The sequence below is a fragment of the Buteo buteo genome, chromosome 16 (genome assembly GCF_964188355.1).
Source record: "Buteo buteo chromosome 16, bButBut1.hap1.1, whole genome shotgun sequence".
Taxonomy (NCBI): domain Eukaryota; kingdom Metazoa; phylum Chordata; class Aves; order Accipitriformes; family Accipitridae; genus Buteo; species Buteo buteo.
In genome coordinates this window covers 17,319,066-17,341,457 of record NC_134186.1, presented here as the reverse complement: position 1 = coordinate 17,341,457, position 22,392 = coordinate 17,319,066, and the positions used below count along the sequence as shown (strand labels likewise).

General features: G+C 37.3%; 1 protein-coding gene across 2 annotated transcripts; it reads right to left on the bottom strand.

Moving 5' to 3' along the window:
* Positions 1–815: 815 nt before the first annotated feature.
* COPB1 (COPI coat complex subunit beta 1) lies at positions 816–22,021 on the bottom strand. 2 transcript variants are annotated; one of them, XM_075048023.1, is made up of 23 exons: positions 21,886–22,021; positions 21,001–21,276; positions 18,883–19,034; positions 17,935–18,164; positions 17,011–17,180; positions 16,238–16,352; positions 15,537–15,629; positions 14,852–14,989; positions 13,709–13,828; positions 13,156–13,263; positions 12,916–13,062; positions 12,340–12,485; positions 11,224–11,320; positions 10,468–10,628; positions 9,669–9,789; positions 8,573–8,800; positions 8,218–8,397; positions 6,996–7,140; positions 5,386–5,505; positions 4,804–4,949; positions 3,403–3,492; positions 2,476–2,631; positions 816–1,149 (listed from the first exon to the last, which is right to left on the bottom strand). In XM_075048023.1, exons 3-23 carry the CDS (start codon positions 18,971–18,973, stop codon positions 1,090–1,092), a joined length of 2,862 nt encoding a protein of 953 aa, XP_074904124.1. In that variant the 5' UTR covers positions 18,974–19,034; positions 21,001–21,276; positions 21,886–22,021; the 3' UTR covers positions 816–1,089. The 2 variants fall into 2 exon arrangements, with proteins under 2 accessions (XP_074904124.1, XP_074904123.1); XM_075048022.1 differs by lacking the exon at positions 21,001–21,276.
* Positions 22,022–22,392: the final 371 nt, after the last annotated feature.

The following is a 22,392-nucleotide window of genomic DNA, read 5'->3' as shown; positions in this document are numbered from 1 at the left end:
CTCTTCTGTCCTACTGGAGCAGGACACAGCTGTTCAACTTCAGCAGCAGGACTTTCTGCCAACTGGAAGAGTACTGTTGGCTCTGGAGACTCTTCTGTAGAATTAATTGCTTGCAACAATTTAACAAATTCAGAATTAATGCTTACCAGATTCAGCTAAAAGTATTTTCAATCTAATGGTTATATGTTTTAATCTACTGCTAATTTGCGTAACATTTAGTAGCCAAATGGCATTAACTCACTTCCACATCCTGACTTGACCTTCACTCCAATTATTCCTCTTCTGCAATTCCTCAACTTGGTTCACTTCACTGCAAGACCATTATCAGTCTGAATCCTTCCTTCCTGAGCTTACACATGTGGCTAATGGATGCACTCACTGAAAATACTGCTTACGCTGCTACAGCTTTAATATTGCACTCGGCTGTCTTTTCTGTATTAACTAAAAAATAAGAACACCACCAGCAATGTTGTAACTCATGATAACACTGTTAGGAAAGCATTTTGGAAACAAAGTTTACTACTTGCTGGAAAGAGCTAAATTTTGACAATCACCTTTCTGATACTACAAGCTTGTCTGTACTACACCAACCATCTAGAACATACAGCCTTTGATTTAGTTGTCAAATATATATTCTCCTAGGTATACCAGAGTATTTTAAGAGTCATGAACACATTCGCACAATTCAGGCCTAGTCATTATTGTAAACACTTAAGCTATTACGCACTCCCACTTTCTTAGAGTATCAAAGTACCCCAGCCAGATATTCAATACTGATCAAATAATACAGAGATTATAATTTACAGACAAAACAGTACTGGCATAATTTGTTTATTGTACTGTGAGCATCAGTATATATTAAGAGACAAAGAAAACATGACTTCCAGGACAAAGAAAAAAACCTGGAGACTTAAAGTTTTGCTCAGTATCAATCATGGAGAGCCTATAAATTATCTGCTGGAATGCTTTCAGCCCAAAAGCTTGGCTTCTACAATTACAGAACACTGAAGAATATAAGATGTTCTGGATCCCAAAAGCCACATACCTAAGGTTAAATTGTAAAAGACCTGAAAAGACACTAGGTAAAATTTATAAACTTGTTTTCTTCTGAGACAGATTGATCTTATCTCCAAGACTCAGGGCCATTCCCTGTAAGGAAAAGAAAGATGACACTCATGACACAGATACTTCAAAATAACTTTAGCTAATCTATATTAAAATGGAAGTTCCATATATAGAAAGCTATGAAGTTAGTGGCATGGAAATTAAAGTATTTCTAACTGTTCATTTATTTGTATACATTATAGTGCATACTTTCTTAACACTAGGTAAACGCTAGATCTACATGTATTATTGAAACAATGAAACTTAAATGAGCTAGCAACTGCTAAATCTGTTATCAACACAAAAGGGAGAACACAAAAAAAATTTAAGCCTTTTGACCTCACGGCAGTTGGAAGTATGCTGTCACTGGAGAAATTACAATTATCAGTCCAGTTACTAAAATTCAACTATTGAAAGTCTCAGTGCTGGTGCTAGCACTCAATGCACTAAAGCTGTAGGAAATAATTTAATCACAGAACCATATTAATATTGCATAGAAACTGAAGAAATCTCAAAAGAAACTCCATGAATAAATCCACGTAATCAATAGCAGAATGATTTCGAGATGAAACCAAACTGGCATATATAATTGAATGTAGTCTTATGTAAAAATGCCACTGTAAACATATCAGAAACATTAATTAATTTAATCCACTCCAAAATCTTTACAGTGACATCAGATAAACTAAATGGTTTCTTTGAATGTGAAAACTCTCAAGTAGTCCCTTATTGCACGCTGTTTAAAAGACTTTTATTGGTACCCTGTTTTTTTTTATTAAACGGTTGTAAATCTTGTACTTCTTTTTAGTTGGGAGGTAGAAGTTCTAAAATTCAAAGCAGACTCAGATGTACCTAGAGAAAATAATCTTACTGAAAGACTTCGGGTTTTGTTTTGTTGTTTTTAAAAAGAACCAGTGAACAGTGATTACATGCATAAAATTCCTTGCTGTGAGAAACTGAAATGTGTAATTTAGTAAGAAACAGATCACGGTGCCTTGGGGAGCATTTGCTCTTTATTTAAAAGCAAATAGAATATATAACGTCCTATTTGCAGCACTATAGATAAAATAAGTAAATCTTGGCCCAAAGACCTATTTTATGATAATGCACTGGGAGAAAATACCTATAACATGGTTTTAGGATATGATTACCTCTCATTAGAAAGACAGACATTCTTTCCTCACAAAATCTGTAGAAGATAGTTTTAAAACTAAGGCTAAAGTTCCTATATTCATCTTCCCTAAAAATGTCCTCATTTACCTAGTACTAGAAACTAACATACATCCAAAAATTTGCAAGTTTTTAGAGTGCTTCATAAATCTTCTTAAAAATGACAGGGAGAAACAGTGCTCTAAATATAAGCCATATTACCTGACTCTTTGCACGGATTCGTATGTGACCCGTTACAGGCGCCTCTGGTCCAAGATGAATTGGCTTTTCAATGCTGACATTTGCAAGTGCATCTTCTCCAAATATGGAACGTGCATAAAGATTGGCCGCCATGAAGCCACAATAACCAGAAAGTGCCTACAGAAAGCAAATTTGAACTCTTTAGAAAGGCCAAAATCCTTTAAACACATTTTACATGCTAGGTTAGCTAGGCAGATATCAGTATTTAACGTTTAAACTTCTTTCTTCACATACAACATTTTGTAAAATGTGAGAATCATGCAATGGGAAGCAGTGGTGGCCTCTTTCTAAAATTAATATTGGAAGATATACAATCCACAGTATTCATCAAGACAAGGTAGGATGGCATTTTATGGTCTGATTTAATGAACGGCAAAATGGTAAAGAAGCTAAATAGTGGCAATAGCTACTATACTTATTTTGGCTACTATACATGTATTAACTAAAAGCTATTATATATATTATATCTTAATAGCGGATAGCTATTTTATATATTTATTTTGCTTTACAACGAAAAGGCTAAACTGGCAAAAGAAAGGTAAATTTTGACAGAGAAGGAAGAAACTTGGAGCTACTGAAAAAAACCTTTATAAGAGCAGATGGTCCCATCAAATCTATACTACAGCTTAGCTACTATGAATTAAAACAGACATTCTGATTTTCTAATTGGGCAAGAAATAGCTAAAGTGATTAAGCAACACAGAATTTTGATAACATTAGTTTGCTTTTACTCTTTTCAGACCACTCATTTAAAAACTTTGAAGTATATGTATTATTTCATATTGCAAACGAGCATCTCTACTAATATTTAACAAATGCTAAACAAATTAAACAATAAAGCACACAAACTAAAAAGGGTGTCTAAAAGTCTCCAAGCAAGTAGCTTACCTTCTCTGGAGTCAGGCATTTCATATTAGTTGACTTCAGTATGTGCTGTAAGTATTCATTTAGATCAATGATATTTGTATTCACTGTAACCTTCAAGAAGGGAAAAAATGGCAATAACTTTAATTAGCACCTCACGCATTTCTGAAATCATCTCTTCTTCAAGGGTTATAAAGCAGGTTACTTGTATGTTTCTCCTTGAGGAACACCACATTCAGTAAGCTAGCTGCACTTCCCATTATGTGGTGGCATCATACGAAGTCTTCATCTCCTGCCATCCACTTGTTACAAGTGAGAATTTTATGTTATTACCATGGTTTCTAAAAGGTATTAGGTGAATATGATACTCTGCTGAACATACAGACTCCCTACAGCAAATAGTGGACTTCTAGTCTGAATACAGTTTATACATTGCCAGAAAAAGAAAAAGCAGTATCTACTCCAAAAGCTTGCTTTTAACCAATGATAAAAATTACTTTTATCTTTCCCTTCTAGCAACAAAGTTCTCTGGGCTGCCTTGGGGTCCTCATATTTAATATTGTGGGTCTTGTTTAAATTGCGTTTTAGCACATCATTTGATTAGTTTACAAATTGTTATGGCTTCACATATCATGTATTAAAATTTACTGTTCACAAGTTCCCTATGAGACACTGAAATCTAATCTCAAGTGAATACACATAAATACATGTAGCAAACAAGGTTACAGTTTGTGTAAAATATCTTCCATTCTGTTTTAATATTTCTATTCTACTCTTAAATTATGTTGCTCTGTTGTATGAGATCACCTCCCTTAAACCCTTTTATAACAGGGCTGTAACTAACAGTTTGGGCACCCTCTAATATTAAGTGTATCCACCATTTTGTTGGTCTTAGGTAGCACCCATAACTGTATGCTACAGCTGTACTGCAAAGTAATAAAATGAAAGATGTCCCTGCCCATGGCAGGGGGGCTGGACTAAATGACCTTTAAAAGGTCCCTTACAACCCAAACAATTCTATGATTCCATGATTTTATTTTTTTTTTTTTTTTTTTTAAATCAACATAATTCAGAACTGGAGAGGCTAAGCACTGTGAATAATTCTGCAGTCTCAGCATAAACCTATACTTGTTGCTATCCCACTTTGAGCCAAAATACACAGCAATCGCCAATCAGTTTGGACATCTTCTGTACAGGAGGTAAGGCTCAATGCACATATCTCTTTTGTAAGAAAAAAACTAGTTATTGCATAACTAAGCTTGTGAAACAGATAAGATAGCAATAAGAATGAGTTACTTGAGGCCAACATCCAATGAGGATGTTGAATGAGATTTGTATACAAGAGGCAATGCTGATGTAGAACAAGAAACAGAATTATACCTCATCAACAAAAAACCCAAATAACACACAAAAAATAAAACTAACTTTGTTTTCCCACTCAAATTCTGCCCACATCTGTCTGAACTCCGCATCCGTGCAAGAAGCAGGCTGGATGTAATCCATGATGTCAATGTGAATATCACTGAGAACCACACAGTTTCTGTCGCTGGCTGCTCCAGAGACATCATACACTGCAATATAAAACACAAACCACCTTAATGTTTAAAAAAGTGCATTTGCACTAAATAGGGTGCTCAGTTACCACCTGCCAGTCAAGAACAGTCAACACTTGCTCAATCTCATTGCTGACCTCTGTCCTCTTCAGGCGCTTTAACCAGTTGCCACAGAACTTTGAGTTAAGTGTATTGGTCTTTCAGGCAAGGCTGCCTAGAGAGACTTGGGTTCAAGTATCATGCTGGCAATCATTCTAAAGGTAGCATGTTCTACTATGATTTTAAGTAAAAGCAACATAATTTTTTTAAGAATCATCACAAAATATTCATACACTGTAAACTATTTTAAATTTCCTCTCCCAGTATGAAGTGTTTTAATTATTTTTGAGCTCATTAAGCAGGTAAGAAAAGCTACACATTAATGTTAATTTTGCACACTGAATTGTTTACTTACCAATATTACCAAAAATTATTCCATTTTCTGTTGAAGCAACTTTGACATTAGCTTTAATGTTTGCAAAATCATGTGGAGCAAGTGTCAGAGGAGATGGTTTTTCCACAAGTTTCAAGTCACCTGCGTAAAGAAATTGGGAGATAGGGATCAGGGAACATTAACAGCACACAACGAGTTTAGCTTTTGTAACATTTTTTATTTTCTTGTCAATCAACTCTAATGTCTACAGAGTTACACTAAATACCACCATAAAGGTAATAGCTGATTTGGAATTTTCTTTGTTTGGTCTTTTTACAGTTTGCTACCTGCAACACAAAATAATTTACCTTACGTTAAAAATGTCAGTTAAAATACTAGTGCATTCAACCAAACCCCACTGAAAACAAATGAAAATACTGACTTAAATGGGCTTCAGATTGAGTCTAGTATTAAATTTTTAACAATCTGGCAACAGTTAATTCTACCTTGTGTTTTAATCTCTGACAACATCATAATACCTAATCCTACAGTCAAGTGTCTCAAAACCAAAGTTCAACGTCCAGTATTACATGCACTAACTTGTTTATAAACAGGTCAAAGTATCACCTTGATTTTGAATATAATTGCTCCCAGGAAACAGTAAGAGATGTATTTTTCCTAATCCTTTAGCAAACAATTTTAAAAGACTCCTCAGTTCTATCAAACTGTGCAATTTGAGAACACAGCTTGAACAGCATCAGCTCTACACACAGGAGTGATGCATCAAGTCAGTTTTTGCAATATATCTGAAGACACCCACTGGGAAATACAGAATTCCACTTTACTGAGCTGATAAATAGAAAAATACAGCCTGTTAAGTAATATACTCATTTTATCTCCATCATTAGTCTGATCAAATGATTTACAGAAGATTAGGAGGAAGGTTATGCCCCTCCAGTCATATTTACATCAATTAAAAGTATGTAATATGTGTTCTCCTAGTATGTTGTAAATATATTTCAACTCCTAACTGCCAAAACAGAAGACAACTAATAGGAATCTGGTTACTGTTCTTGGATCATCAGCTTGGATTATCCCTCCCCAAAAGAAGTTACTGAAGCCTCAGTATTGTTCACAATATTATTCAAGCAAGCCTCTGGTACAGCTGTTGGTACAGGGAAAGGTTTCAGCTGAGTAAATGCAGTATTTAAGTACTTCAGGTTGAATGCAAGAACCACCTAGGGCAGATGGCTTTCTGTTGCCTGACATTTGCTCCACACCAGTTTGGGTTTTGTCCTCTTGCTCTATGATAACAGCACAATGGGGAACAAGTATATCAAAAAACCTGTCTATATTTCAGGAAAAAGGGAGAAAGGGAAATGGAATGCTATTTTTCCAGTGAAAAAAGCATGAAAAAATTAAAAATCTGACTACGGTTTACATCATCAGATAGTATTGTCAGTGCCAGTAGAGAGGCTTCCATCTTTTGGAAGAAAAAAATGTATTTTTAAAGGCATTCAAAAACATCCTTTCAAAATAGCAACTAGCTGGCATAAGTTTGTAAGTATTTAGAAGTGTTTCAGAAACTCCTTACAACTGGGTGCCAATGCCCAGCACCTCACTGCTGCTTTCTTTTCCCCAGTACTCCCTACCTAGCGTAGCTAGTTCTAGCGTGCAGTTCTGCAGAGTATCACTGGTCTGGTTGACCACAAGCACATCCAGCACAATGTCGTACTGATTGACGTGGACATACGCTTCTGCATAGACAGGGTCCGAGAAACCTGTCAGTTGAGTAACCTGTGAAAGAAAAGATTTTAAGTTTTTTTCTTTTCATAAACCAGTTTAAAACATGGAATCATGTCAAACAATGACAAAAAATAAGAATAAAGTACAATTAAGTCCATTACTCTAATATGAGCCTCCAAATCAAGCAGGTGTACAAAGAGCTTTTAATTTCACTGAACTTACTAGTAAGAAAAAAGGAAAAAAATAAAAAGAAAATTGGAAATAACACTGCAAAAAATCACCACAAGTTTTGTCTGGAAAATAGTATTTAAAGAAGTTGTGATGTTTAGGAAGTCTAAAGTTAATGCATAAGTCTTCCAAAATAAACAGATTTCATTGATTTATAGCTAAACACATAGTGACTGTCTGTATTATTCATACATATAAATTTTAACTTCCTTCACATGTCCTTTTGCATACACACTACAATTATAAAACCCTTCCAGATTAAATGTATTCTGAATTCATGTGTTCCAAAAATATGGACTGTAATACTATTTATTTTTAAAAAGATGAGCAGGACAAAGAAATGCTGACTTAAAATGAAAAGGTAACTTTAAACAGTAAAAAGAATTCATCCAGACTTTCAAAGAATAAAAGTCTGGTTTTTTTAACTCTAACTAATGAATGAATCATGGTATTTCTTCTCTTTGGACTGTCTCTGCATGTCCTGGTATCCAGCAACAAAAAAGGTATAAGAGGCGAAACAAGGATGCACTGCACTTGGCAATAGGATATGGCAGCTAAAGAAAGAAAGGAATTCTTAATCACTTGTGACATCCCTTCTCTCCTCCCTGTGAACCTTACTGTGCTCTTCAGACCAGCAAACTATCTTAAGTTCTTTTCCACATCCCACAAGCTCAGCAGTCTCCAAGTCTCCTCCTTATTCTTCCTCTCCCACATGAAAAAGGTAACAACTTTAAGCACAAGGGCTTTTCTCTTTCTCCTGATCCTAATCAGGGAATACCTGGGTCTTTCCAATCAACCAGCATAGCCTGGTTCATCAGTTCCAGTCTGTGATTCCCAAAGCTGATTCTGTGCATAAGCAGCACAAAGTGTATATAATTAAAACACCGACTTTCACGTTACCTTATTAAGTTTGGACGCAAGAGGATCAGCAGCCTCTTTCCTCTGTGTGTTTCCCATTGCTGCAAGAAGGCTAAGCTGAAACTGGTCTTCTTTTGAGCTCATTTCATTTTTAGCAGTAAGCTGCATGAAGGAAATAGGATCGTCTGGCTGAACCGTCACATTCCTCTTCTCAGATTCTTTCTGCAGGAAGAGAAATATTCAAGAATTCACAATGAATTCCATTCCTTAGCACAGAAACACAGCCAAATAACGGCTGACTTACAGAGTCAAATGGTGACATTTCTCGGACCAGCTTGGATGTGAACTTCCATAAAAATCTCCAAGTGCTTATTGTTACACACTTATAATAGCTCACCTTCTGGGAAAGTTTCTCCTCTTCTAGCTTGGCTGACAGCATATGAGAGAGAGACTGCCTGCATTCTTTGTTGAAAATATCATTCATGAGAGGAGAACATTCTGACAAAACTTTCAGACACAAGGAAATACGATCCACATCATCATCTGTAATTGGCTTCTTGGGAAGAGAGGACTTTCCCAAATGGAGGATAGTGGCCATCAGCAGCATAGCTTCAGCAATAAAGGACTGAGAAGGAGGACAAAGGAAAGTGAATGGAAGGAGGTTATTGCATTTTACACAGCTTTACAGAAATGTGTATTTCTGACTTATTTAAAAAAAGGTGCACATTAATCAAATCACAAGATCTCTAAACAGACACAGCTGCTCACTCACTCACTTCCCCCATGTTGGGATAGGGAGGAGAATTGAAAACAAGTAAAACTTCTGGGTTGAGATAAGAACAGTTTAATTGAAAATAATAACAATAACAACAACAATAATAAGTAAGATATCAAAAAGAGAATGAAATATAACCCAAGAAAGACAAGTGATGCACAATGCAATTGCTCACCACCTGCTGACCGATGCTTAGCCAGTCCCTAAGCAGCAATACCCCCCTGGCCAAGTCCCCCCAGTTTATATACTGGGCATGATGTCACATGGTATGGAACACTCCTTTAGCCAGTTTGGGTCAGTTGTCCTGGCTGTGTCCCCTCCCAACTTCTTGTGCCCCTCCAGCCTTCTTGCTGGCTGGGCATGAGAAGCTGAAATATCCTTGACTTTAGACTAAACACTACTTAGCAACAGCTGAAGACATCAGTGTATTATCAACATTCTTCTCATACTAAACCCAAAACATAACACTATACCAGCTACTAGGAAGAAAATTAACTCTATCCCAGCCGAAACCAGGACAAAACCAAGCAGCATGATTAAAGACTATCTAGGTAGAGTAGCTGGAGATCAGTAGGCCCTGTTTGTGGCCCAAATTATTATCCAATCACATAACTGGCACTTCACTTTGGACTTAACCCACTTTGCATCTGTTTAAAAGAAAAGAAGCAACAACCAGCTCTTTTTTGCAACTATAGTGAAAACACAATGGATGACTTACATTTTGTTTCTTCTTTTCTTGAACTAGTGACACATATCGCAAAGCAATCTTAGTTAAAGTTGTAGCAAGGGAAGCTGCAACAAAGAAATCGCCATCAAGCAGGAATCCTCGTAACGGAGGTCTGCAAAGACAAATTATAATCAGAAAGCTAGTTTTGGATGACATGCTTTAGCCTACTTATCTTCATACTGTAACATCCATACTGTACAAAAAAAGCAAGCTTGAAAGGTCTCATAAGTTTGTTGGGGTTTTTTTTCCTCTAGAAGTAATTTTCCAGATACAGAGATAGTCACATGGCCATTTCCACACAGAATAAGGAGGGAAGTGAAAAGTGTAATGTATAACCTCATTGTAGCTCTGAGATGACAACGACTAGTTGAGATGAAGCAGCCCATCTGCAGTAATTAAGGAAATACAGCAATTGTTCTAGCTACCAATAAATTACAGCAAGTATTAAATAGTGCAAGGTGATATTAAGAAAAAAAAAGTTTTAATCTAAAGGCAACATCTCTGTATCCAATTAAAATTGTGAGGGGACTTTATGTATAAATTAAAGAATCACTGAGAATTTAGGATACCGTAATTAATAATGTCTTTTTTGAGTCGCAATAAGCTTTGATTACAAATCCTAAGCAATTAGGCAACTTCCTATCAGATACCATCTACTTGGGATAATACCTTAAAACAGTAAACTACCTCAACCACTAAACTCTGCGTGAGAGAGAATACCACTTAAAAAAAAAAAAATTAAAAAAAAATTAACCAAGTCACTCCTGGCCTAGTGTGAAATCTTAAATACCTATCTTCTTCCTTTTTGGCAGGTCGGGAACTACTGAGAGCACTTTGTGTTGCATAAGTGCCCATCTCTGTCACCAGTTTTTGGACTGGACCCACAGACACCTCTTCTTCAGGTTTTAGCTCACCAGCTTCCTTTTTGATTTCAGATTCCACTATTGGGATCTAGAAACAAACAGGAAATAATTGTTACAAATAATATCAAAAAGATATTTTTGTTCTGCAGAAGGTTTTAATACAACTTATCTGCATTGTTAAGGTTTTTATAAATAAGGTCAGTTACAGTGCAACAGTTTTGAGGGAATTTGAGGAGATAGGCAGATGTTGAAATCTATACAGAAGCCTCCTACCCATGCAATAAAGCTCACATTGCACAGGTTGTCTTAAATCCCTCTCAGAACAACCCAGACTTAAAGCACTCTTCCTTTGTTAGTGGATATAATTAAATCGTATCTTAAAGCTGCCATAATTTTCTGAAATACAGAATTTCTCATCTCCCCTCTTAACAGATATCACTTATTCTCAGTATATGCTAGCTTTGGGTATGCTGCTTTAAAAAAAAACCACAAAAAACCAACGAATGCAAAACCCTAAATAGTTTTTACTTTAGATATCCTGTGCACACACCATTACATATCATGCATACTCAAAACACTGTTGCATCTTACCTGATTTTTTTTTTTAAAATCTTTCTCTTAGAAAACACACTGCATAATAGTAAGTAAAACCACAAAGAGCTAGCCTAACAAAGTAAACACACCTCTCCAAGTGATCTGCGAACTTCCGTCATGACACTTTGTATATCTTCCTTTGTGCTGCAATATTCTCCAAGGATCCATAAAGCTCCTCGGTAAATCCTAAGACAAGAACAGTAACTTGAGTCATGCTTTCATGATATACTAAAATCAGCATCAAGGGAAGTGATTTATGGTCAGGAGGTAAAGGCCAGTCTTGACAAACTTAAAAGGAGGCAACTGACAAAAAGCAAGTTTGATCAAAAGCAACCATCCTTTCAGCCTTAATAAACTAATGAACAAGTCTATCAAATGAGATATATTCTCTGCTACAAATTTATTCCCATCTGTGTTAATACTGATATTCAAGAAATTAAATTTCATTATGATCATAATGAAATAACTACTGTATGTGAATAAAGTCAGCTGTAATTTCACCAGTTAACTGAGACAAACTAACTTTTCCTTCATACAGGAGAAAATGAGAAACAAGAACATAAATGAATATTAGGGAAAAAAACAGCAAAGCTTCAAAGTTTTTTTTTTCCCCACTTAATGAGATAACAATGGAGATAGGATTCAGAGTTTCCTGTGTATTGGAAGAATGACACAGTGTTGTCTTGCTACAGAGAAGTTCTCATATGACTTAACCTTTGCATATCCACCAGAAAAGCAAGTTTTTAGAGCCCTGAAAAGTACTAAAGAAGCTTTGCAGATTGCAGTCTATGTCAGAACAGGTTTTCTAATAAATGTACAGTAACTACTTCCAGTTGCCTACGAGTGCAAATTCCTGCTGCAATAATCCCTTAGTAACTCTGTTTTAACAAATATATCACTTTAGAGTTGGACTTCATCAACAATGCTTCTAGCAAGTAGAAATACAATTATCAATTGCACCATAAAAGTGAAATTTGAATTTATTTTCTTCATTCAATGCAACAAGCACCCAATATATCTTTTGCACAAGGAGGCAAGAAGGAAGCGGTACCTAGAAATCATCTACCCCCAAAATATCTCAGCTTCAGTTCTTCTTTGCATGTGGGTTGCAAGGATTTTGGTACATATTTAATGAGAATATACATTCAATGCAAGTAAGCCACAGGGTGCTCCAATGTCTGTTTCATATCATATTTCGGACTCACTTGACAGATTTAATAGCATGAAAGACTTCAAGCATCTTCTCAACAATAAGAGGTCTGAGGTTATCAAATCGCTGGATCGCTTCCCGCACAAACTCCAAGACATCAGCAGCTGCCGCTTCATTATTATCGCTAAGGAACTCCATCAGCTAGCACAAAAGAGTGAACATGAGGACAAACAGCAGCACGGCTAAGTTTGTACAATAGTATTTTCCTTCTACATTCAGAAAAATAAAACTGCACATATATCTCCCATTAAACAAAGCTGAAGTCAATCAACGTTAAGTACACACCAAACAATTACCAATTATCATAATCCCAAAGTTGTTTTCTAACAATACAAATTATTGCACTTTTAAATAAAGGTACTCTTCAGCTCGTGTTCTTCAAAAACATTTAAAAATAAAGTCTCAGAAGACAAAAAACTACAGCATCAAAAGTCCTATATTTCTTTAGGGATTAAAAATTGTACTGCTTCATGTGAGGCCACTGTTAGAAACACCTCAGCTTCAGTTATTCTCCAAGTTTTGGGTATAGCCAGAACATATTTAATGACAATATAATTAAACATTTGCATACCACTGGAATAACATTCGCAGCCATATCTGGAAACCGAACACTACAGGAATGCAATGTACGAACAAGCAGCTGTCTATACTTGTCTGTATCTTCATGCTCTGTCACATTATTAGTTTTAATCACTTCCTTCTTCAGAACAATCACAAGCTGCAGAAAAGATCAAATAAATTTGAAGAAAGTCTCATATTTTCCCAAAGAATAAAAAACAGTGTAATGAAACAAAAGTAATATATATTTTACCTCCTCCACATTTCTTGAAGAGACAAGATCCAAAGCCAGTTGAAGGGTTTTTTTGCGCACTTCTAGATCTGGGGTACTCAACACTCTGAGGATGTCCATAACTAGATCCTGAAACAACAACAAAATGGTAACTACTTTGTTGCTTTAAATGACTGCCTTTTCATACAATTCTAATTTTCAGTCCTCAATGATTTTCAAAGACTTTCTAGATACATAATATATGATCTACTGACAAACAAGCACAATATCCTAGGCATAGGAACTTCACAGTGTTCATTTAATACATTCTACATTTACATGAAAGTCTACCATGCAAGCTACATCATTTAGCCTTATAATTAAGGCAGCACTTGCCATTGTTAATTCTTATACACACAATAGAAGTAGCAAGTCATAAACATAAAAGTCCATCCAATATGTTTTTACTAAAAATGTACCAACAGAAGATTTAAACTTCAGAAGTACATTTTTCCATACATCACAACACCCAAAAGTTTCATTTAGGAAAGAAAAGGCTTCAATAAGCTTGCAGGAAAAGAGATAGCTCACGTACCTGTAACACTCGTTCATGAGAGGGATGCTCCTTTAATTCAATCAACCGATCCAAAACAATCAGTTTCACATTATTATCACTTTCTTTAATAATCAAATCTATGTAGCATTGGGCAGCTGCCTAAAATTAAAAGGATCAAAAACATTTTTTAAGAAATGAAGAGGAGAAACTGGCAAATTTTCAGAGAAATTCACGAAAAGACACCTTCTACGTTACTAATAAAGCAACTACTCAGAGTTGGCACGGAAATGAACCTGAGAACAGACTTCAAAGCTTTCTGGTCCACTGTAGACATCAATTCCACCACATTATAAAAATGACACAGGAAGGCTCACAATGGCATCAACTTACAATACACAGACTTGATTTCAAATTCAAAGAAAGTCATAAAGAGATAAATTTCCTGGCATGCTTTGGGTCAGCTCTTAAGTACACAACAGGGCATGAAAACCAATTTAAAATAGTTACCAGCGTTAGCCTATCTAGATATGGTTTTAATAACAGCTTCTGTGAACAATATTCCTACTCAACAAAAATGACTACACTAAAGCAAGAATGTTGGAATTAATAGTCCTCCTGATCTTTTGACACTACTATTTACATTGCTTTTACTTTAAATCTAGACTTGCATATTCTATTTTTGAAATTTCCATACAAGTTCAAAATTTCTGTGTAATCTCAAATAATCAGCTGTATAAACATAAATCTAGGAAGCCAAGATCAATCAGTAATCAACGTAAATCTTCACTGCTTTCTGTTTCCACCCTGGTCTGAAAAGAGTAATATCTATGAGTAAAGAAAGTCACTTAATCTCTGCAAATCTTCAGCTTTAGTCTGCTTTAAGTATGCCCAAAAGATTGCAGGTTGGTACCAACTATTGTACAACAATTTGCACAGTATTCAAGCTTGTCTCCCACCAAAGCGACATGAAGTCCACTAGCCGAAGGTCTGCAAAATATAGTCTCAAGTCTTTTTTTTGTGACCAGTTTTAAGAGATATTTTAAGACAGTGTTTCACATGTGAAGTGTTAAACACTCCATATTACTAAAGCCTTCACTCTTTCGAAGTATGAACATACAGTATACAGTATTCATTCTAGAGCACTAAAAGCTACTGAAACATCTGAAAACATCACTTTTATACCTTGATTGCTGTTGGTGCACTGGAGAGCGTAACTAGAGTACCTGCAGCTTCATACTTCACTGCAGGACTCGATGACTGCAGTAAGTTGTAGATGCAACGAATAAACCGAGCTCTCTCTGATGGATTCGCATGACAGACCTAGGTAAGAACAACGCATAGTTGGCACATTAAAAAAAACCAAGAAAATAACAATCATATAGCTTAACTGCTCCATTATCTTACAACAAGGAGAAAATTAAGCAAAAGGTGACAACCTTTTCTAAGGATAGGAAGTGTCATTCACAGTTGTAAGAATCTAATTACAAAAGCTATTAAAAAGCTATTATTGAGGATTCTATGCAATACTACAAGGTCTTAAAATCTCAGATCAAAAGGAAGGGCATAGCCTCTACTAGCTTCTGTAACAGATGCCCTGCTCATGCCCATGAAGAACAGTCTGATAATACACAGTCCACATTGCAGCAAATCAGGTGAGACATATTGCTCTATACTGTGCACACTTGAACGGTTTATTGTTTCAAGAGACAAATCTTATTCAGCTCTACTAAACAATGACATATTCCTGACATGGACTAAATGCTAGCTGTAACGCTTTTCCAGCAACATTCTATCCCTTTTAAAAAGCAGTCTAATATAATCTAACATGTACGTTTATTTTAAATGTGCCACAACATTTCCCTTTTACCTTATAGATGAGTTCAACAATAACCAACTGCAGTATGTCACCAAACGTCTGGACTTGGTCAATACAGGTACTCAAATAATCCAAAGCTCGATCCTATAAAAACAAAAGATAAATTATTCTAAATTATTCTGAGTCTGCTCACTCAGCTATATTTTAATTCAAAACACATTTTAAAAATCAAAATACAAACAAGCATATATTCAACCCTTCAACTTGAAATTTTAAATAATTTACAAAAACATTGTAAACATGAAGAACAAATTAATCCATTCTGTCTATAGATAGCAAAAAGAGAGACAAAACTAACGGTAATCAGGCACAAAAGGCAATTGACTGTAGAGCAAATAATCCAAAATGCTAAACAGAGATTGCCATTTCTTTCTCATATGACTACAAAAGCTATAAAACAGTAGGTAATGGAGCACTTCTCAGTCTGGTTAAGCTCATTTGGCAAAACTAACTACAGTTTTCAGCACCAACACATGCCTTCACCAAATACAGAAATTCTCCTTTAATATGAAAGCAGCACTAAAGACCTACGTTAACTTTTACAGTTACCAAATATTCCACAAATGGGTTAACACTACCACATATTTTTTTTATGAATATAAATAGTTTATACTACCAACAAACTACCAGCTAGTTACCTGGCACATTTTCAAGTATTTAAACTAAACGAGTTTGAGGACAAGTATCCTTACCTGATCTGCATGAATTAGCATCATAAATGCATTTCTTTTGCAGCTTGCATCTTTCTCATTCACCAAGAAATCATGGATCAGTTCAGGAGCATCAGGTATAAGATGTTCAAAATTTCTTTAAAAAAAAAACCAAACCACATAATTAAAAGAACTACTGGTAAGGAGTAGAACCTAAGGTTTAAGCCCATATCCTAAAGACAAGCATTTACAAAAATTCAAAAAGAGCAAAACAGTGATACGTAGCTTTTGTGTAGCTATTTGAAATTGTGAACAGACTCAAGGAGCTTTAAAAAAATCACTTCTTATCATGACAGCTAAGACATTACCCCATCAATGATTTCTGTTTAACAGTAACATTCAGCCACACTGTTCAGGTAACAACTGCAATAATGTTTAGCATATAATTGCAGTACATGAAGAACCTCTTGCTTCAAATAAATTTATATATGCATATTCCTGCAGGGATTCTTCTGTATTTATGGTTGTGGACAATGATTATTATTAATAATGTTTAGATCATTAAGAAAGGCATCTGCCCATAAAAATTAACCTGCAATATAAGGGCCTCAGTCATATTTAAGAATGCAGCAGCAGTACCTTTTGCTTTTCCAAAGAAGTCCGTTAGATATGAGGAGAAAAGCAAACAAACAAAAAAACCCCAAACACCACACCAGTGATTGATAAATGTTTATGAGACCTCAAAAACTATCCAGATAACTAAAGCAAGCCATGGTCTTCTGCATTCACAACTTTAAGTAGTTTCTGGCATTTACCTATAAATCGTGTAAATTGCAAGAACTGCATTTCTGCGCACATAGCTGTGACGATGTTCTAGACATGCACGAATGGCTGGCATCAAAGGCTCCAACAGTTCTGCTTCTTTCAGCTTACAAAGAAAACGGAGAGTAGAGCCTCGGATAAATTCATTTGGGTGCTGAAGATCCTAAAATCAACAAGAAACATATTTGAAATGCCAGACTCTTCAGCCTAATTGTTAAGCTCAGATGAATGCACTTGCTAGCCTTCTCCCACACTCAGCTTTCCCATGGTACCAGTTCCCAACATCCACAATGACACCTCCCTGTCTTCTTATGAAATACCTTCTTAAAACACCGCTGTCCCACAATACTTAAAAACTTCTATTTCTGTGTAGTAAAACTTACAAAGGATTTTTTTTTCCTGCATTGTATGGGTTTTCTCTGATTACTAGGGCTGTGAAAGGTCACCCTGCAGGCATTCCTGCACACTGGATACTAACCTCTGGTGTATATTAGTTCATTTGCTTCCTACCCATTCCCAAAGAAGTTGAAGGGCCTTATTATCTTTGTGAAGGAGTGTCCCAAATACACCACAATGAAGTCATCCCCAAAATAGCATCCTTTTATGACCCATGGCTTGTCCCAAGACACTATGAAGATGGTAGTTAGGTTACCCCTCACCTTTGAGGTCCACTGACTTGGAAACAAAGAGCACTAAATTTTTGTTAAGTCGTAATAGTAAAAGAACACATAGAAATTCCTTGGTAGTAGGTCTGCTGGTTATCTACAATTATCCAGCTCTGAAGCAGTGAGACATAATGGTTAGGAAGGAAATGCTGAGCATAAACCATTTTCAGATTTATTAAATAATGCAAAATTATATACTTTTTAGAAAGATCCAGTATAGTAATATAAGCAATGAAATAAACAATGGGCTACCTTTCTGTATGCGTCGCATACAAGGATCATTTCTTGCAAAAGCCTGCCATCTGGAGTGGTCTTTGGCACTATCTCCCAAAAGACAAGCAGCAGTTTTTTGATGGTATGATCTTGCAGAGGCAGTACAAAACGTATAATGGTCATCAGAAGCCCAGGTAGCTTTTCACCATTCAGAATCATAATGATCACTTTCTTCAAGGCCTCCGTCTTCAACTTGACATCTCCTTTTTCTAGAGGAGGAGGAAATGAAATCAGGAAGGCTAACATGTCACAGTTAGTTTAACAGGAGTACTGATCTTCAGTGCCAGAAGATACAACCCCCCTCTGAAGGAGTGCAACAGAGCATATCAATAAAATTCACACCCTTACTTCTACTAAAAGGATAAAGAAGAAGTAAGAGATATTGAAAGAATAAGCACAGAGTTCAGACTTAATTCTAGGATCAACGTATTGTAATTAACTGAGTTCAACAAATATCACGACTGTTTCAATGCTTAAATTTAAACAGCCTTTTATACCAGGATACTACAATGCACTCTGATGTCATATGTATATTAATTACTAACACTGACATTTCTGCCAGCAAGATACAGCAGTGCACTGAACAAGTGATAAGACAACTTGTTGCTTATCACTGCATCACTTAAATCTGCCTGAGCCCAAACAGATATTACTTCAAACAGAAAGACAGAAAAAGATTTCAAATTTTAGCACAGACTGGGAGGGGGAGGGGAGGAAACCAAACCACATAAGATAAATATCATGAAGTTTCTCAAAACACAGCAGAGGAATGTACACATTTTAAAAATAAGCAGAACAAAATAAACATCAAATTGACTTGATTGAGTTTATAAAATGTAAATAACATTCTAGGAAAGGCACAATAAGAGAATATGAGAATAATTCAGGTAAGATGGAGTATCCTTCAAATCATTGTCCATTACTTGCCTAGGTCATTTTTTAAGCTGATTTCAGAAGGTGGTTCTGAATCCATCGGAACATTGATTAACGTGTAACACACATTCTCTGCAGCTGTCATGGTTCTTGGTTACAAAAGTTTTCTCAGTGGAAGAATTATTTTGACACAAATATCAGACAACCTAAAAAACAAGCAAAGCAAGCTATCCCAAAGTTAACAGATTTTATTAACAAACAACACAAAAATGTTTTCTAAACTGACTTAATGATTTGAAAGGATTGCTGGGTTTCTTGAGAAGCCTTCTCCGTTTTCTGTTACACTAAAATATTCCTGTTAGTACCAAAAAATTAAGAGCATGAAATTTCCCAAAGACAAAAAAAAAAAGTAAATTAAAGAAATCTTTCCACTACTTAGGCACAATCAGAAATAACTGAAATGTATGGGCACCTGACTGTAGCGCAATAGATGCAGCAGCTTTTCCCTCATCTACTAACCCCCGCTCCTGATCCTGGCTATATATTCCCACTATCTTCCCTGCAGTTCTGTGCCTCCCTCCAGCTGAACTGACCAGAGCTGCAAAATCAGCAAAAAAAAAGGGAAGAGTATTTGACCTGTTTAACAAGTTGAATCAGCCTATGAAGGAAGCTTTGAAGATGAGCATGAGATCCAACAGAGCAGAAACCCAAGGATGGGAGAAAAGACAACATGGTGGAGAGGGAGGCAGGACTGCACTTTTACTTGCCAAGGATGCTCAGACCAGATCAACTCTAGCGTCTAACTGCTCCACTAAACACTAGTGAGGAAAGTCAGTATTTTTATAATAAAAAGTACAAGAAAGCTACAGTTCTATCAAAGCTGCTGTGTGGCTGACAGTTCCAATAATGAAATTAGCAATTAAGCTCAATCCTCATTCTCATGTTTGCTTGTTCCTTACATAATAGGCATCTAAGATCAAATCAATCTTTTTACTCCATTTCTTAAGTAAGGAAAAACGCTCAAGTTTGAGCTTGCTCAGTTAATACTATGATACCATACTGACAAGCACAGTATAGAAAATTGTTACTCTCTGTTACATGAGCAATTCTGTATTTTCTACAGAAAATGTGTCAAAAAATTTACAGAAAAATTACTTTCTCTGTGCTTTTATTGCTATTCATTTTCTGGAAGTCTTCGACTGAGTTTAACAAATCATTAAAACAAGGAAGATGCTTTATTACTTTAAAGTATGATAGTACACATCAGTCAAATATCGTGTAAAAGCACACTTGTTTTATATTACTAACTAATAACAGAACGAACAGAACTGAAAAAAGTTATCCCCGTCAAAGGTCATGATTTACATAAAGATGAAAACACTAAACTCTCCAACTCAAGGCTATGCTTTCACCACTGATCACTTTTCCTCTACATTCAATGATCTTAAGCAGAGCCATACCTCTGTGACATAAAGCCTTCAATAACACGCCAGTTTAAGAAGTTATCTGCACAAACAAATTTTGAAATGCAAATCCTGTAAACTCTCCACTCCTACCTTATTTTTGAAGCAGTAAGAAAAACAAACAAAATCCAACCGACCAACAAACAGCCATTCCCAGCCTGGTTAAAAGCACCACCCCACAAATAGCTCTGAGGAAAGAGAGGGAAGGCGGTACATGGAGTTGCAGCATTTGAAGGAAACGTGAGACACTACACAAGCTGGTCCTGGGTCCAAAGTCCCTTTTCTCATCCAACAGGCACCTAGAGAACCTGAGGCTGAACACTGAGCAGGTAAGTTGTGCTAACAGGGGCTGCAGCCTCTTTCTACACAAGAGAACACCACAACTAAAACAGTAGCAGAACTACTACCCGAAAAAATAATTGCAATACATTTTTTTTTTAAAAACACCTCTTTCTGTTATGAATTCTATATTTAAGGATCAGATCCTTCAAGCTCGTTGCTTACAAATATCTACATAAACAACTCCTGCTCATTTTTAGAAATATAACTATTTTCTTGCCTCAGCAGCAGCTTTTTGCATACTTTTTCCATACTGTTGGCCAGAACTCCTGCCTCAACGCCCTGCAGCTAGCAGCTTCATCTCCAATAGTGACTTACACAGACCATAAAGGAGATCTTTGCAAAAAGTAGACCAGGTATCTTTACTCACACAAAGATCTCAACTGCTCCAATTCTCTCAAAAATCACAGCCACACAGGTCTCCGAAGCATGAAAACATGGAGTGTATTTTAGGCTCTGAAAAGCAGCAGTGAAAAACAACTCTCCTAAAATGCAGAGCTGGGAGACTTGGCAGGGAGAACCACCACCGGGTCTTCCTCCTCGCAAGGCACCAAGCCTTGAAATCAGAGTTTAATCTTACGGAGAATTCCCACAGACACAGAAGTAGGTGCTACTCTGCTTCTTCAGCAGTAAGATTTCTGAGAACCTGTACAGGAAATTGAAAGTTACACAGTTTATACAACGCAGGAAGACAGAAGGCCACACCTGCTCTCCAGCTACATCCTTGGGGAGCCTTATGAACTGGGGTACCTTAGGAACCAAAACCCTCAGAAAGCACAGTTTTATTGATGCACGACCTACACCACAAAACGTACCAACGTTTATTAAAAAATTTCGAATAAATGTATAGCCAGTTTAGGGAGATTTTCCTCTTAATTTTCCAGCTGACTACTTTTCGCTTAAAACGCCTGCCATTTTTAGCTACGAGTTAAAACCTGAAATATTTAGATGCCACCGTTCGCCTGCCATTCCCCCGAATGCAAATTCTGGGAGCTACACCGCAACACCACAGCACCTCTCGGGGAGGCCCCGCCACAAAGGCACCCCAAACGGCGAGGCGGCCCGCGGCTCCCCGGTAGCGGTGCTGGGGGCTCCCGCAGGGGAGAGCCCCCAGGAATTGGCCGGCGGGGCCGTGAGGCCTCGGGCCTGCGGGCCCCACCGGGGCGGCGGCGGCGGCACCCCCGCGGCCCCCCCACCCCACGCTCCCCCCCCCACCCCAGCGAGGCCGCTGCTCCCCCGGCGCAAGGCTCCGTACTCGGTGGCGTGGCGGCCCGGCCCGGTCGAGTCGGGCCCGCTGCGGAGCTCTGCCCGCGGCGCTCCGGCGATGGCTGACGTGGAGCCGCTCCTTCCCCAGGCCACATCGATAGTACGGCGGCCCTGGCGGGACACGCCTCTCGCCCGCAACGGCAACGCGAAAGGGGCGGGGCCGCCACCGGCGGCCCCGCCCCTTTCGCGTTGCCGTTGCGGGCGGGGGAAAAAGGCTGCGCGCCGGACCGCCACGAGGGCGGGGGGAGGGGCTTCCGCCTCTGACGTCACGGCCCCGTGAGAAGCAACGTCAGCGCTGCGGCGGGGCGGGTTTTTCCCGCGCAGGCGGGAGGGTGGGCTCAGGAACCCTGGGGACAGCTTCGGTAAAAATAGTGATAGGAAGAAAATACACCCCCCCCAAATAAATAAGTAAATAAATAAAGGGAGGGGGGAAATAAATAGAAAAAGAATAGGGGAAAAAATTAAATGGAAAAAGAATAGGGAAAAAATTAAATGG

Bases quoted from the DNA above. Each gene is read 5' to 3' on its own strand.
- COPB1 (XM_075048023.1), bottom strand. From the start codon at position 18,973: ATGACAGCTGCAGAGAATGTGTGTTACACGTTAATCAATGTTCCGATG. The intron at 13,063-13,155 runs GTAAAATATATA...TCTTTTCTGCAG, and splicing joins CTTCAAGAAATGTGGAGGAG to CTTGTGATTGTTCTGAAGAA. The intron at 4,950-5,385 runs GTAAGTAAACAA...TTTATATTGCAG, and splicing joins AATAATTTTTGGTAATATTG to TGTATGATGTCTCTGGAGCA.